Source organism: Dermacentor variabilis, chromosome 10 (assembly GCF_050947875.1).
Source record: "Dermacentor variabilis isolate Ectoservices chromosome 10, ASM5094787v1, whole genome shotgun sequence".
NCBI classification, from domain to species: domain Eukaryota; kingdom Metazoa; phylum Arthropoda; class Arachnida; order Ixodida; family Ixodidae; genus Dermacentor; species Dermacentor variabilis.
This window is the reverse complement of record NC_134577.1, coordinates 125,122,048-125,139,671: the sequence shown is the minus strand read 5'-3', so window position 1 is coordinate 125,139,671 and position 17,624 is coordinate 125,122,048. Positions and strand designations below refer to the sequence as shown.

Here is a 17,624-nt window from a genome sequence, read left to right as displayed (position 1 = left end):
CCACGCGTATGTGCTGGCGTACGCTCGTCGATCGCCTTTGAATGAATAGCGCACGCTGTTCAGCGCTTTGTTGTCCGTTAGTGTTCTTTCATGCTACCATAAAAGCTGGTCAAGAAGGCTGCTGAGCGCTCTTATGAGCGTCAGAATACGATCGAGTGATTTGATTGGTTCGCAGAGCAGGAAACGAGCCTTGCCCGGTATATACGTTTGCGTCTTGCGAGCAAGAACACCCTCCAATTTTCCGTGCAGCTTTCCGGCCGCTGCTGCTGCCTTCTGGCGCTTCTCGCGCGCGCCTTGCAGTGCCGCACACGCAGCTCCTGACGCCCTCGAAGGCGTGCAACGCCTCTCGGACCGGCGCAGATCATTGCGGAGTGAAGCCAAAGGCCTCGCTGCCTATGAAAAAGGGTGCGTGAAGGTTGTGCAAACTAAGTGGGTTGCATGGTTGGCATTTTAGCTGTCAGCGTAGCTTCAGGAGCACGGCGCCCGGAGTGTACACTCCTCTGTTCGTGTCAAGGATCTTCCACCTGCGGTGGCTGTGGTGACCGGAGCTGCTGGTCGTCCCCGTGTGCGCGCATTTCGCGGTCCTTTCGCGTCGCTCGCGTTGATTCGAGGGGCAGAAATGCGCAGGGGGGCGCCCACGTGCCGATCGCCTTCCGAGACAACGGCGATTAATCTGGTTACCTCCGCGTTCGCCGCTGCTCGGGCCTGCTGCTGCGGACTGGTTTAGGGTTAAACGGCCTCGTGCTTGACTAGCGCCTCGTCGGTCGGCCAGCAGTGGTCGGGTGGGGCGTGTCGGGCTGTACTCCCTCCTCCAGGAAGTCCTCGGGGAAGCTGCGTTTTTGTTGCCTCGCTCGAGCAGAGTGGACGTGCCGATAAGACTGCCGTGAAACTGCCGATGCAGGGGTTCTCATTCCTTTGTTTCTTTTTTTGGCTTCGTAAGCTCGTTAATTACTGGTCGACGTCGGTTAAAGGAAGCAAGATTAACGACCGTTCCCTGAAGTCCAACTTTTTCACGTTTATCGTTCTGTATTTTGTTTTCCGTTGCGTAAATTTCCTAGTTCGTCCTCTGGGAGCGCCCTTCCGTGTGTGCCGCAGGCGAAGCATCCAAGGGTTTGAATTTGCGCGCCGTCAGCACGGGGGAAGCGTGCTTTCCTTGCTTCTCGTCTTCCCTTTCTGCGAGGCCAGGCCGTCCATTTTCTTGTCTATCGCTTCTACGTAAACCGAGCTCATTTTGTGCGCTGCTTAATAAATTGCTGAATACTGAGGCAAACATTCACATAGCCTTATCTTCATAAATGTTTCATTTATCGTAGCCAGCAACATCGCACGACATTATGCGCTATTTATTTATTATTTATTTATTTACTTATTTATTTATTTATTTGGTACCAGCTTCGCCTTTGCAGGCATTACAGCAGGGGGATACATAAAGATGAGCATCGTATTTGAGACTAATAACAAAGAAACTAATTACACAAAGCGCGGTAAAAATCATCATTAGAGACAATCGATACAATTATAAGCGGAAGGTCATCCCACTCTCGTATAGATCTAACAAAACATGAATGGCGCAAGACGTCACCTTTAAAGGAAAATTTATTTACTTTGAGACTGTGGTCCCTTCTTTAGGATATGTAGGACGGCGCTTGGATGTACTTCTACTTGTTGATTCCAGTTTTGGAATGGCAGGTATTATGAAAAAAACAAAATCAACCTGAGGTTTCCTCTAAGATCTTTCAAGTCTTCCCATTTAAGTTTACTTTTGCTTTCTCTCAATACTAAGTTGACGATCCCAATTACCTAAAATGAATCGCACTGCCATATTCTGTATTTTTTCAAGCGTATCGGCCGGCTCTTTGGTATACGGATCCCAGCGAACTCACGCGTACTCTAACAGTGAGCACAGATGAGTGAAATACAGTTGTTCTTATAAGTTAGATGGAAGTTCGCTGAAATTGCGTCTTATAAAACCCAAAACACGTGCAGCCTTAACTTTTATGTGGTGAACGTGTCTAGTCCCCCTCAAATCACTCGTTGAATAAACTCCTAGATATTTATATTCCCTGGCCGTGCTTAAAATAGCGTTATTTACGGTATACGTATTCAAATGGTATGAACGTTTTCTTGTATAGGTGACGTAAACACACTTTTTGACATTCAACGACATTTCTGAATGGGCACACCAGGACGCTATTACATTCAAATCATGCTGCAGGTATATCGGAATCACGTTCATTCTCTATAGTCCTGTAAACTACACAGTCATCCGCGAACATTCTGAACGAAGATTTGAGGCCAACAGTAATATCATTCATATACAACAGAAACAAAAGAGGGCCCAGAACTGAGCCCTGAGGAACTCCTGAGGTCACGGGAACATATCCGGAAAAACAACCGTTGAGAGCGACCGACTGCTGTCCTAGAGAGAGATACTCGGCTATCCATCCAATAACAGATTCATTCAGTTTATAGCCCCGTAATTTACTAACAAGAAGGTCATGAGGAACAACATCGAATGCTTTTTGAAGCCCAAGAAAATGCATTCAACTACTTTACGCTTATCTATTGGTAGAGCCAAATCATGCGTGAGCTCAACAAGCTGCGTTGAGCAAGAAAAACCTTGCCGAAATCCGTGTTGACTAGGATGCAGAAGATTATGCTTAACCAAATGTCTCATTATGCGGCTACAAAGAACATCTTCAAGTATTTCACATGCTGTACTAGTTAGACACCGGCCTGTAGTTCTCAGCGTCATTTCTGGGTCCGTTCTTATGAACAAGTGTAACACGTGCTAATTTCCAATCACGAGGGAGTGCTTTCTCAACTAAGCGCTTCCGAAATAAACAGTGAAAGTACAAAGATAAACGTTGCCGAACAGTTCCTTATTATCGCTGCTGGAATATCATCTGGGCCACGCGTTTTAGCTGGTTTGACACTTTCTAACAATTTTCTAATACCAGGCACACTAAAAGTGACCTCAGGCATCACTTCTGCTTCAGTTGAAAAAACCGTGTTAGCAACGCGCGAACAACTTTGTCTAAACACGGACGAAAAATAATTGCTAAAGATGGCCGCCTTAGAACATCATCGTCAACGATTGTGTGAGAATATTTTAGAGGAGGGATAGATGTATTCTCTGTACCATTGAGACGAACGTATCTCCAAAGCTGTTTGAAGTCCTCTACGAACTTCTTACCAAGGATCGAGAAGTAAGAATTCTTAGCTATACTTTAGTTAGACTTTGAAAATTAAGCTTCAATCTGTTTAGCTCACACTTGTTTTCCAAAGAGTTACTTTTTTTTTTACATTTCCTGTACATTCGCCTTATACGTCGCAGTAGAGTACCCTGCTGAGTGTTGAACCATGGTTTGTCTCTAGTGTGTTTAGATAACAAGATTCGAATGGGAACGAAAGTTTCACGCAGGAGAAATAGTTTTCCTTCAAACACGTTCCATAACTGTTCAGTATTCAGTTCGTCTGCTAGTGTATGAAAAGTGGGGAAATAAGTTTCTAATGCCGAATTAATTGCGTCATAATTTGCTCTACTATATGCATGCACCTTTCTGGCAACTTTTTTGGAAACATATATATTCTCAACATTTACACTATGGGCTGGGAACGTGAATACGAGGCTGCTAAAAATTTCAGCTTTCTCTCGGAGCCCGCGGTTCTTAAACCTTTGACGTTGACTGTACGTCACAGGCCACGCGGAAAAACTGAAGCGGATCCCCGTCGGCCGCTACTTATACATGACGCTGAAAGTTCGCGGCAACCATTGGTCAGGCATAGTGAATGTGTGGCAACGCAACGACAAAAGCGCCAAGTTCGATAACAGAATAGATTGCTTCGATTGCGCTTAGACTCGCGCTTCGGAACATAACACGACGGGCCTTCAGGTAACGCTGAAGTTAATAGTTTATGTTTATAAACAAGTACAGGGTTCACGATTATGTTGGGCTGAGTTCTAACACTGAAAATGTGAACGACCACGACAAGGAAGGATGAAGCGCAAACTGCCAAACTCAGCGCAACGTTATTGTCAATGTTCCCCAACCAGCCCCGCCTACTAAATATTGTGTGTGTGTGTGTGTGTGTGTGTGTGTGTGTGTGTGTGTGTGTGTGTGTGTGTGTGTGTGTGTGTGTGTGTGTGTGTGTGTGTGTGTGTGTGTGTGTGTGTGTGTGTGTGTGTGTGTGTGTGTGTGTGTGTGTGTGTGTGTGGAGGGGGGCGGGAAGAGGCAGGCCTCCAGTTCTTCGATGGAGAAAGGAGGATCTCGGGAGCATGGGGGGACAATAGGAATAGGTGCACAACGTGAATACGTGAATGCCGGACCCGTGACCCTTGCGCAGTAATCTTCGGCTACGTCGACTTCTCGGCGTCCTTGATGGAGGGCCAAAGCTTTAAATGGACGGCGCTGTTGGGGAGCTGTTCGAAGTCCGGAAGAGGCAGGAAAAGTACATTGATTGCAGCAGGACGAAGAAATATATTGCAAACATATTTGTGCAAACTATATACAGTGGTAACGAGGAAACATCAGGCACCGTATACAACACTATGTACAATAATATATAGTAATGCGCAATATCAAAACACATTTATTTTGTTAATTTGTTCCTATAAATGAAAGTAACAGAAAGAGAATGCACAAGAAGAATTTATAAGTACACTTAAGCACTTCCGGCACACAGCAATTGTCGTCTGCTTGTGTTACAATGAGTTCCATTTTGACGAGAGCTCCGCGTTCAGAGTCGGTCTCAGTCTTTTCGCGAGCACTATGATTCGACTTCGTTGCGTTGTGGACTGCAAACGTAGCGACTGGCACTACGTCATGCTGCGACATCGTGTCCCTCTGCAAGGCAGCAGACGAGCGGACTGGCTGCAGCGCATCGGACTGCCGCTATCCGAACGGCGCCACGATTCGAGCGTTTGCGGCCGTCCCTTTACACCGGAAGATTACTAACGCAATGGCGTTTCGCGAGTCCTGCATTAGGGTAAGCGCAAGCGCAAGGGGACAGGGCCTGGCCGTTTGACCGTATCCTTTCACGGTATGAGCAGGAACGCAAATGTGAATGGACTGCACGGTGCAGCCACCTGATGGCACAGAGCTCAACCACAAACACTAGCAGTAACGAAATGTATTCTTCTTTGCTGCTGATGTAAATTTTTTCGCAGGAATGAAATCGTCAAAACGTTGTTTTTGTGAATGCTTAAAGATTTTCGCGTTTGGTTAGAGCAATATTGGCGCTTTACTCAAATGATATTGCGCAACAAGAAACGACACGGACGTAAAAGAGGACGACACACCAAGCCACGTGCACACATTGCGGACGACACATTGCGCTTGGTGTGTCGTACTATCTTACGTCCGTGTCGTTTTTTGTTGCGCAATATAATTTGAGTAATGGATTACCAACTTGCCCGGAATGCTGCTCTCATTAGCGCTTTGTCTGGCTGGTTAAGCTCTGCGCCAACAGGTGGCTGGACCGTGCAGACCGATCAGGCCGCTCACGTATCGCCTACGCTAAAGTTCCTTCATCAGCTTGAGTTTACGCTACCACCGTTCCGTCGAAACGCCCAGCTCGCCTGTGGTTACCGGAATACCAGAGTCGTTGGGCGCTGCGACAGAATGCTCGCAACGCACGCTGCTTCGATAGCTCTCGCTTGGGGTCGGCTGCCAAGCTTCCGGCGGAGAGTTTGGAGAGGCTTCGCGCACTCGCTTTTAGAGAAACGGAAGTCGACGACACGGCGTGCCATCATGACGCTGAGCCAGGGAAGGCGGAGCTTAGCCCCGATCATTCGTCGAACGAGTTGAGGAGAAAATGCATGACTATGGAGGAGGGTAACTTGTAATCGTCCGTGGCTCTCTTAATATGAGGTGTTTCACACAAATTGTGGTGCGAATGATTAACTTTAGCTGTACCCTACGCGTCTACAAAATTTGTCCGAACAGTTTTAGGGCCCTTTAAGGAACCCCAAGTGCTGAAAATTAATCCGGAATCCTCCGCTACGGCATGCTTCATAATCATATGGTGGTTTTTGCACGTAAAAGCCTATAAGTAAAAAAAAAAAAAACATGTTTCGACTTCCACGCCTTGTTCACAATAACGTGGTAAGCAGGAATGGTGAAAGGCTATATATGATTGCGTACATGGCGTACGGTGCGTGCGTAGATCGGGTTAAGACATCTGTCGTTTCGATTCAGAGTTCGTGGCTGGATAAGAAGCGACTCAAGGTCGAGACGCCGACTCAGATGTCTTTCACTGGCGAGGGCGCGCGCGGCGTTCCAGCTGTCTCAGCTGCATGGAACGTCGCACCCGTCCTGCTTAGCTTTTCTTTGCGAGCCAGCCTTCGAGGTGGGGGTCGACGCGTCTAGATTTCAAGTCGCTCGTAATGGTAACAGCGCGAACAAAAAAACGACGGAGTGAAGGGACACAAGACGAGCGATGACTCACAACTGTTGTTCTCACCTTGATCGGCATATGTTTTATTTTTACTGCGACAACAATCGACACTCCAGGCCATGTTTTGCCGTCGGCGTGCGTGCGATGTTCCGGATGTATATGTAAGTACAGATATACGCAACTGACTATACATGAATAAAAAGTGTCCGACGGCCGCATTCGGACGCGAACGACCTCTGGCACAGGTGCTCGATACTCTAACCACGAGGCCACGGACGCTTACGTCAGCAGGCGCAATGTGCCCGTCATGCAAGATACGTTTCGTATCCGCAAAAGGGCGTCCCAGCAGGAGTTGACTTGGGTCGCGCCAATATGTCGAAACCGCGCGTAGTTGGAACACCGTCCCAGCAGTGATCGCCCATTTAAGCCGTGGCTCAGACCAGTACGGGGGATTATCCCAAGTAATAATTACAGATAAGATTTCAGGACTGCTACAGAGTAAGTAAGAATAGGAAGAAGGCAAAAGTCATTAATTGAAAAGCACACACAGTCGGCGCATCGCTAAACCTTCACTAACGCCGTCGATGCCTGCATTCGTTGTCACGACGCTGTGCGGCCAGGTGAGGTCGGCTCGTGGCTTCTCAGCCAGCGGCGGTCTGCCGTCTGTCCGTCGCCGCCATTTGCGGCCGCGGGTCGGCAGCAGACGGCGGAGCCGGCGTCGCAGCGGGGCGTCGAGCCTTGAACGAAGGAACCGCGGGCCCTTCGCCCCCCGACGAGGGTCGGCCGGACGGCGGGAGCTGGCGATCCATTCGCTGGGGCGGCGACGAGGTTATTGATGGGCCCGCGCATTAGGCAGCGTGAAGGCAGCCTACCGACCGAGGAAACGCCACCGCGCACAGCCGAGTGGCTCCACAGGTGGCGGTGCGCTCGACTTCTCACACTGGCGCTGCACAGGCTCGCCCACGACATACGCGAAACGGCTCGCCGCGAAGGGCGGTCTTGCTTACAACAATCGCACATTCCCAGCCGGAGAGAAGAGGCGCACTTGTTGGATACAAAAGTCGAAACTGTATTTCTTACGTAAGTAGTAGTTGTTCGTAGCGATATTTTCTCCCGGTTGCCTGATTCGCAATTTTATGCGAAGCAGGAATTTTCGCTTTTATTCTTATTACTTTTCTGCTTCGCGTTGTCACTGCCGCAAATTACTGTTTGTAATTTTGTTAAAAGTGTACTGCATCGAAGAATAATGAACTTATCTCGAATTTATTGTTCAACGGGCACCTACTACATACACCAACGGCGAGCACTACATCTTTTATCGTGCACGCATTTCCACGTGCATTTTCGCCGCTTGCATATTCCCCGTGCTGCACCTTGTTGTACTCCTGACGCCAGCAACCCAGTCAGGCCTGCGTAGTCTCGCCTCTCTCTCCGGTGCCGTGGCACTCGTGACTTGTCATGTATTGCCGAAATGTGCGAAGAACTTGGAATTCAGGGTGGCACAGATGCGTGGTTAAGAATAAAGAACACGTCGTCTGCTCAAGTTAATTTTCTAGATCATCATCATCACCATCACGACCACCATCGTGTAGAAACCAGTTTTATGTTAAATGGTCGATTCGCTGCCCGGCCGTATACCGTTTAACATTGCGAAAGGTGCGCTATGAATGTTCTGCATTAAATATTCTCCGTCCGTGCACCTCCTGATACTCGTAAAGCACAAGTCTTCAGAGCGCCAGGTGTCCCACAGTAGTCACATGTCGTCGTCTTGCAGGCTCGTGTCCAGTATCATTCCTACGGACATTAAAGGATAAATGAGAGAAACAGCAGACTCGAAAAAGGAAGGCAGTAGGATAAAAAAAAAAAAGAAAGTTGTGGTTGGTGCGAAACGCAGCTCTGTTCCTTTACCCACGACTTATATTCTAAACGTCGCTGTTGCTCATTTATCGACTGCGTCTTCATCGATTCTGCTAAATCTTTCGGCTATGTTTGCCGTAAGATTTTACTCCTGAAAGTTGGCGCACTTAATTTCGATACTAATATTTTACCGTGGATTGAATGCTTTTTGTATTCTCCCACAGAGTTCGCGTCAGTTAACGGACTTAATTCTAATATTTGGCGTCCCTCAAGGGTCCGTTTTGGCCCCTTAACTATTCCTTATAATACACCTAAATGGCCTACCCAATAACGTTTCCTCCACTATGAAGTTGCTCGCTGATGATTGGGCAATTTACCATAAAAAATTAACCACCACTGGTAATGTCATCCTTCAGTCGGCCGTGCATATGGATTCTGCATGGTGCGATATTTGGCTGATGAAACTGAATGCAACCAAATGCAAGGTAATGAGAATTTCGCGGCATGTTAGTACTTTTCCACCTTGTAACTATTCTCTTAATAACGATGTGCTGTCTCAAGTTTGCTCGTACAAATACTTGGGCGTCCACATGACTGAGAACCTCTCGTGGCAAGTGCACACAGAACAACTCGCCAGTAGAGCAAATCGATCGCCTTGTTGCCTGCAGCGTAATTTCACCCTCGCCCATAGCACTTTAGGACTCCTACTTTATAAGACATTGCTGCGCCTTAGAGTGGCATGTGCGTGTCTTAGTTGGGAGAATTCCATGATAATTCGCTCGTTCTTTATGTAGGAGCAATACAAAGTCGTTCTGCACGCTTTATTATGTCGAAATATTCACGCACAGCTAGTGTCGCCCTAATCTCTCAGTTTGCTTGATCCGTCACTTCGTCGTAAAATTTCCTATCTCTGTCCTTCCCATGAAATTTATCATTTTAACCCTGTTCTACGTGACTCACTTGTCACCCGTGTTTATTTCCCAACGCGACGACCACCCATAGAAAATTGGTGCACCTCATTTGCCGAAGCAATTTCTGCTTTCCACTCCCACCACAAGCTCTGACTGGAACCACATTCCCGCGCCATTGCTTTGATCGCGTATACGGATACCTTAAGAAGCGCCACCACTGGAATCGTTGTGTAATTGTATTTGCATTTCCTATTTTTCCTACTTTGTATGTTCTACCGACTTCTCTCTGTGATGCCTTGACCTTACCTTGAGAGCAAATAAATAAATGAATAAACCATCGAAGAGTTTTCTTCAGTGCCGGCCACTTCGAAATCATTTACCGTTCAGTGCGCAGCGGAAGGCTGCGCCAAAGGCTGTTTTACACATGTAAAATCGCTTGTCACGCAGGGCTGAAAACTGCATGCCACAAATGTGTCACACCATTTGTTTTGTTTTGTTTTGTTTGTTTGTTTGTTTGTTTGTTTGTTTGTTTGTTTGTTTGTTTGCGCAACCGCAACCTGTAGCACTTCACGTGTTTTCGTAGGCTACTTACTTCGTGCACGCCGGTGTTTACGACAAGGGGACTCCTCCTGAGGAATTATTGTCATCCTCGGCGATCAAAGATGCGATCAAAGACTCGGCGATCAAGGATGCGTCCAGGTGGGAGGCTTCACTTCGCAGCCCTGACCTGGATGAACAATTCTGGGCTGTCCTGAAGGCTCACGACATGGCCGTGAGGCTTGGCCTTCCGGTCCCGACGTGGGAGCGGCCCGCTTAGTGGTCGATTATCACTACTTGCAGGACCAAATAAAGTTTTACATCCATCCATCATCGGCTAAGTGCGGCACAGTCTGTCCAATTTATGATAGAGAGAGAGGGGGGCAGTCATAAGGGCAAGGCAGCGAAGTTAACCACGACTGATCACGGTAGGCTGCCCTGCACTGGGGAAAGGGGAATGAGAGAGGAGAGTTGACAGTTTGCACTGTTGCACACGCAAGCGTTCATCACTGAGTCAGTCACCGCCGGTCATACAGACTGGTGCACTTCAAGAAACGCATCAGCGTCTTTAATTGTGGCCATGCACACAGCCGACGCACGAGTCCACGCGCCCCAAGATCTTCTCTTCTGTGAAAGGACGGTCGTCTAAGCGCTCCAAAGTGTCCAAATTATGAATAACGCCTCTGGGTGGATCCTCATGCGGATGAAGCATGCATCCAGACTCAGCACGTTGGACCGTCCACTCTCGGGCCGGGGTTTCTGACCACTGAATTCTATGATGTTTCACGTGGCGAACCAAACTTCGTTTTCCGTGTTTTCCGATTCGTCTGCAGAATCCTATGAAAGCATGAACCGAGCAGTTCCTTGGAGAACCACCGGGAAATACGGTTTCCTCGCGCGTTCGGCAGCTCGGAAACTCTCTACCGCGATGTGCCTCGGCACAGTTTAATAAATAAATAAATAAATAAATAGCAACTATATTACACAATAAGTAAAACTTCATGTAGATATTGTTACCATACTACCATAAAGCACTGGCGCGACCAGCAAGTTTTTGTTGAACATAAATGTTCTTCGTGAAGAAATATTCCGTATTCAGAAAACGCGCCTAGTATAAGTGAATCGAGATGACTGCTTCTTGGCTATGTTTGCTGAAAGACGTCCTTGCCGCAAAATGGACGCACGCGCAACAAGCACATCGATGCTGCCGGTGTCGCCGTCCGTGTGCCTTCCCTTTTGCGTGCGTCCTTGTTGCGGCAAACAGGCCTTTCGGCGTAAGCGAATACCTGGAAGGACAACCTTGGCGGAAACGTCAGAGACGACGCTCCCGCAAGTCGTCCCTCGGGCGAGAGCTGCGAAAGCTCGGCGAGCGACTCGCAGAGCCGGACTCGGGGGCTCCGTGGGCTGGCGCTGCGGTAAACGCGGCTGCTCTCGGCCAGCGTGCTTGCAGGAGCATCGCGAGACCTTATAGCTGGAACCGCGGGGCGCCACGTGATAGCCACATACGTGGCTGGGAAGGGCAGCGCGGATTCACGAGCCGTTTCCTCTTCGCATTTCGCAGCGGAGCTCGTTAATTGCCGCTCCCCCCCCCCCCCCTCCGAGGGGACAGGTGCGGTCGTTTGTGGCAGAGGTGGGACATCCATTAATCTCGAGTCCTCGGCTAAACGAGCCGATCGATGGCGGCGGAATTCTTTAGCTTCGCCAGGAATAATGGGAAACGAGGTGTCGCCATATTTAAGCCCGCGATAGGCGCTTATCGCGATTTCGCAAGCTTGTTTTATACTTTTATAAACCGAAGCTTTGTCTGTCGCCTACAAATGAAGACCTTCTGGATCGTATGACTTTCAAAGAGGAGCTATTTGCTACGTTTAATCAAGTTGTGCTGACTGATGTTTCCTCTTTCTTCTTTCGCAGTGCCGAAATTTTTTTTCGAACTAACTTTCTTTTTCTTTCTTTTTATTTGCGTGGAAGAAATTATGCAAGAAATAGAATGCCTAACAACTTGCTGAGCGGATTAGTTACGAGCGTAGCAAGCGCGTAATATATGTCGTCTAGGACGGTTTGCGTGCACCAATGGGGGAGACGATTTTGTCGCGACTTTGCGCCGTTGCCGCATCGAACTCCGCGTGAGGAGGAACGGCTGCAAAGAACGGTGGCTGCTGCCGTCTGCACCAGAGGAGAGGGGGGAGGTGTCGCGCGCCGTGGCGGACTTAAAGGGGCTCTAACACGCACCGCCGGGCGGACGAGAAGCCGCTTGGCCGCCCCGCACGGTGAGGAGAAATCGGGACTTGTTTCGTGGTCGGTTTCCGCTGATTTCCCGAGAGGATTCCGGAAAATGGGGTCAGTTAGTGCCAGACGCCGCCGGAGCTTTTCTTCCAACTACTACGTCACTTTTTGTCGGCATGGCGTTGTTTCCACCCGTGTCTGTCTGTGTGCGGGCTTGGCCGGGCCATTTTCTGTTTCCTCCTAAAGGATACCGTGGTGCTGCTTCGTCTCCCCCCCCCCCCCCCCCGGGTGTTACCGTAAATCCGCTCGCTCGGAAATCTCGTCGGGCGACGTTCCTGCTTATGTTTCCTTTTCCCTCTGTCTCTCCTGAGACAATGGGCCGCCTTAAAACCTAAATGCGAGTGTAGCACCGGCGAGTGATGAGCCACGAGCGCTTGTTTGTGCTTTCGTTCCCGTTCTGTGCCTTTTTCTTGAGTCGTCCTGACGATGACGTAAGACACTGCGTGAAGAAACAGTACGAGAATGTTCCAGTCTCGTAGAATCCGCGCCTTCTAGCAAAACTGCAAGAAAACCGACGGAAGAACTCCGTGTAGGGAAGCTGCTGTTTTAACGACGGCAATTGATTTAAGATTTCCCTTGTTCCGCTTTCTTCGAAGAGGCTGCTGCGCCAATCGCCGCGACGTGCCTTCCCCCCCCCCCTTTTTTTTTATAATGTCCGAACCACACAAACATCTTTCGCTTCTCCTTAGAAGCAGCCCACCCTGTCAGCGTGATGCATTGTCTCATGGCATCGCAGTTTCCCTTCGAAGGCTCTCGGTAGGCGCGCCTATCGTTGGTTCTGATCCTTGGGGCTAAAGGTCGTCGACAGGTCGTACATATCTTGCCAAGTGAAATGCGCGTTACAATTATTGAGCTCTCGCGCTTATCTTTCGTTATCTTTACCTTTGAGGATAGATGTGATATCAGATCTTTCGTGTTTTTCTGCATTTCAGCGACCGCCTTTTCTTGCTGCTTTTTAATACAGTTTATCTCACTCATCCCAAACAAAGTCTTTAGGCGAAAAGCTACTTCCTGCACGTAATACGTGTTGGAACCATCGTGTTTATTTTAGGCCTACCGGAGCCGTGCAGGTGCTCAGGGGAGGCCTCTCCTTTTAAGAAATGGCGATACAGGAAGTGCGACTGGCATAGTGTTCGCGTGTGGCAGTGCTTTGTCGACTGCGGCTGGCTTCATCGTGGTTGATCGAGTTTTGAGAAAGTCACCTTCCACAAGCTTTCGAAACATTGGTTCCCGCGTGTGTTCCACGTGTATTCACGTGTAAATGTGGAATACGTGTGAAATGCATTGGCACGTGGACAGTTCCCAATGTGTTCAGAAGCGCAGCCACCAGCGTAGTCTTGAGAGAGTACCGCCCCGTACTGCTGCGGTGTCTCAAATGTCGCAGCACCTCGAGTGCGTCTCAGTCGCGCCACGAGCGAGGTTTTGACCGCAGCGCTGGCTGCCTCACCGCCGAGCGCGAGGCTTAGAACCGTGGGCCGACGCTGCAGGGGGCGCTCGCACCCCGAGCGTCTGCGGCACGCCTAAGGAGTCCAGCTTGTGAAGAGCTGTCTCTCGCGCAGGAGGGTTTTTTTGGACGTGGAACCGTCCGTGGACGAAACCCATCACTCGTTCATGTGGGAGTGGGCTTGCGGTTCGTACACAGATAAAAACAGAAACCAAGCGATACCAAACGCTTTTTGAAGTTACTACTGACCTTCTCCTTAACTTCATATCTTTGTTTCAGACTTACGTCATTTACATCGATTTCTCGCAAGCAAGTGATCGCGTCGCTCACAAAAGACGTATCTATAAACCCGGCGCATTCAGTCACTACCCATTAATCTTATCGTGGATAAACTGCTTCTTAAGAGACCGAGAGCAGTTTTCTGTTATAGGATGTGAGCATTCTTCAACGACGAAAGTAACATCCGGTGTCCCCCAAGGCTCGTTTCTTGGCCCGCTTCTTTTCATAATGTTTTTCAACGACATACCTAACCGAATTTCATCTACAATCCCTCTATTCGCCGATGACTGAGTACTTTACCGCCGCATCAATAACTACCAAGATCACGTACATCTGCAGAAGGACAACCCTAATTGAAAACTGGTGCTCGAAGTGGACGATGAAGCTTAAAGTTTCGAAATGTAAACTTATGCACTTGTCTCGAAAACACTTTAACTCCACTTGTACTCGTTGCACTCGACACCTTTTCGCAAGTACACGAATATAACTACACTGACGTCTTAATTATTACAGAACTAATCTCGGCAGAACACATTATGTAGGTTGCAGCAGACGCGTCGCGGTCACAGGCAGTCATCAGAAAAAAATCTATTTTTACTACCCTCTGTTACACAACTGGCCTACGAAACATATGTACGCACAATGCTTCAATATGCTGCGTGTATTTGGAATCCCCATCAAATTTACGTCGTTAACACCATTGAAGCAGTCCAAAACCGCGCAGCACGATTTATATGTATCAGTGAAATACAGAACTTAACTTCTTTAGCATACCGACGCCGAATTGCCCTATTCTGTTTATTTCGCACAATATAGTGCACAGTTCTGCATTTACGTGGAACGCTCCTTCTCCCGCCGATCCGCACTTGGTCGTCGTCTTTTTCAATTGATTGAGCGTTCAGCGGCTTCACGGTTTTACTAACGCGTTTAACGACTCGTTCCTGCCTCCTACTTCAGCGGAATGGAATACACTTCGCGAATTGATCGTCCGAGAACGTGGTCACGTAAAATTTCGTTATTTATTATCCACACAATCTATGTAATCCTTGTATAACTACAGTTTACCTTTGTTTTTGTTCGTTTCAATCATGCTTTGTTCTTCTGTTTTGCTTCTCTGTACCAAGCGCTCTTAATTGTATTTCGCTCCGCCGTGTGTATACGTGTATGCTGGGCAATGTTCTTTTCCTAGTATGTCTTAGTGATCCCTGTTTGGCCATGGATGTCCTGGTTTTTATTCATTCAATAACTTCTCACGTTTTCCCCACTTTATATTACTGACCAATTTTTGTGTATTCTGTAAATATACTAGCCCCCCCCCCCCCCTGCCCCCTTATGTAGTACCCTAAGCAGGGGCCTTTAAGGGAATAATAAATGATGATGACGATGATTGCTTTTTGTCAATAATGGAGCTTTGAAGGCGCTATCGGGTTTCGCCTTTGTGTGATTGTTTATTCCTTGCGTGCTCTGCGCAGTTCGACGACTTGTGCGGGTTGCCAGGCGCTGCAAACAGTTCCCGGCCAAGGACTGCCCTGGACGTCAGCGCTGTAAGTGGCTCGTTGGTTCTTGCACGGGGTGGTTAATGATGCAAACGATGATGCGACTGTAGGGGGCGCTTCCAAAGAAATGGAGATTGCGACATCTTCAGGCAACTCGCTGTCCCTCGCACTTCACGGTGCGCGACGACCCCGGAGAGGTGCGAGAGAGAAGCCGGCTGACGCGCCGAAAGACGCCAAGCGAGAGCGGCCGTGTTTCGCTCCGCCTGGCGACCGTGAATAAGCATTACTGCGTCCCGTGCTCTAAGAAGTTGGCATATTGCAAATCTCCTGTGCCTGTCCATAAGATCAAATTAACTGTGCAGTGATCGTTATGCTCGAATTCAGTTTCCTAAAGGGCATTAATGGGCTTGGCGCAATAAAAAGAAAACTCTAATACTTAGTGCCCGTAATATACGCAGGATAGCGCGCACGGGACTCTACCTTGCAATTGTCCCTTGCGCGACGGCATTACTTCGTGGTTCTGTGCTGCACTGCATCGCGAGGGTACCAGCCGTCTCCTATTCTTTGTTGCACCTGTCATGGACGCCGTGTTAATCAGCTAACAGAATACGCTGACGTGACGCTGTGACAAGTGATGGCGTCTCAGCTGATATTGTTGATAATTGATAGTCGGCGTTCGTGTTGTCCACTTCTCTACTCTTGTGTCCTGTCTGCACGCCTCACTTCTAATTTGCATAATGATATTGTTGGTCTGACACTCGCGATGAAACTGCACTTTGGGCGCTTGTGAGACTACCCCGTCGTAAGGGGTCTTCTCAACAGCGGACTCGGCTTATCGTCGAAAAGTTGCGCGCTCGGCAACGAGAGACTCGAGAGCACAGCGCAGTCGGCATAATCTCGACCCGGTCGTCGCCTTCGAAAGGGATGACGTCTTCGTTGCGCCTCGAGGTAAGCGCTTTAGCCGGCCCGATCGCGTGCGTCCTCCTAGTGTGAAACTCTCTCGTTCCTCGCTCGACGAGTCCCACCGCGGACGGCTGGTACACAGCGGTGGCCGCCTTCTTCCGGTGCTCGAGGCACGCTCACGTATACGATACGTGGCCCGTATACCGTGGCTCAGCCGTCGGCAACGGAGTCGTCGTTGCAGCAGCCGTAATGTTGAAACGAAGGGGAAGGGCTGTCATCTATAGATCCGCTTATCTTCTGCATCGCTGCTCAAGGTAACCACGCTCCCTATAATGGGCGTATCGCTGCTCAAGATGGCGCTCCCAGACTCGCTGGGCTGAACTTGGCTGAACGTGGCTTTCGAGCAGTCTAGACCGCTCTCGCAGTGTGGCTTACATTCGGCTGACCGAAGTCGAGTGCTCGGAATGCATTCGCTTGTTTCATCCATAGCGCCGCGCTCCAGGTAAGAGCGCTCGCAGGCACTCCCACGCTAACCTAGGAGCGCGACCGAGGTACGACAGGAACTTGATCACGTGGGTACTCCGACTGCTCTGGAAGCATACAGCACGTTCGACTCGAGCACGCTTTCTCTGGCTCCAGTCTGCATTGAGTTCCGCATCGCTACTGCTTCGAGAGTGGCAGAAACGCCCCGTCTAATGCACCGTACCTCCATCAGCTACAACCAGAGTGACTCGGAGGGGAAGAGAAACCAAGGAGAGCGAGAAGGAGGAGGGGGGTGGCACTAGCTTGACGATTTCACGAGGATGTGTAGGAGTAGTCACCGCGTAGGCACTTCCGCCTTTACAGAAAGGGTGAGAAAAAAAAAAGGGGGGGGGGAATCAAGAAATGCAAACGCGAGCAGCGCGGTTCGCTGGTGCGCACGTGTCCCTTAATCCGCACTTCTGGCCGAGGAGGCCTCTGGACGACCGTGCTCGTTAACCACGAAGCCCCGCGCACTCCGTGCTCGCTCATGCCGTTTTCATGGACTCGGGGGAGACGCGCTGTGCTCGTTAAAGAGCGCCCACACACGTGCGCGGCGGGCGAGGCAGCAACGAGGCGAGTGATTAGCGCGCCTCTTCTTGCTCGCCTGCGCTAGAGACGAGTCTATCTTGCGCCTCATCTTCGCGCACGCAGTTCGGCACCCTGCCTCGCTGGTCCTCCAGCCACTGCGGCTGCTGCATAACCCTCGCATACAGGCACGGGGTCTCTCGAGGCATCTCGCACCCTTGTGTTCGCCCTCGCCAACTCGACTCTCGGTCGTGCTCACCCGTCCTCAGTGCGACTCTCCCGCGTCTCCTCCGGAATCGCGGCGGAGTGTCCGCGACTCGGGCCACCGCGGTGGTCCCAGTTCGCTCCCTCGCGAGATGCCTGCTCGTTTGCGCACGTCCCACTCATCAGCAATACGGCGTATCCGTGGCTCTCTCTCCCTCTAGCGGGCACCCCGTAGCGCACACCTTTTTTCGAAGACGCGGA

At 49.7% G+C, this 17,624-nt stretch overlaps 1 protein-coding gene across 9 annotated transcripts in view; it reads left to right on the top strand.

Annotated features, from left to right (window-relative positions):
* LOC142560944 (latrophilin Cirl-like) overlaps positions 1-17,624 on the top strand; it is a 521,606-nt gene that overhangs the window by 77,982 nt on the left and 426,000 nt on the right. For 8 of the 9 annotated variants that reach the window (XM_075673380.1, XM_075673375.1, XM_075673374.1 and 5 more), the window contains exon 2: positions 15,186-15,257. The exons of the other annotated variant lie outside the window; for it this stretch is intronic. In XM_075673380.1, the coding sequence (XP_075529495.1) occupies positions 15,186-15,257 (72 nt within the window). The remainder of the gene's footprint in view (positions 1-15,185; positions 15,258-17,624) is intronic. 9 annotated transcript variants of the gene reach the window in all.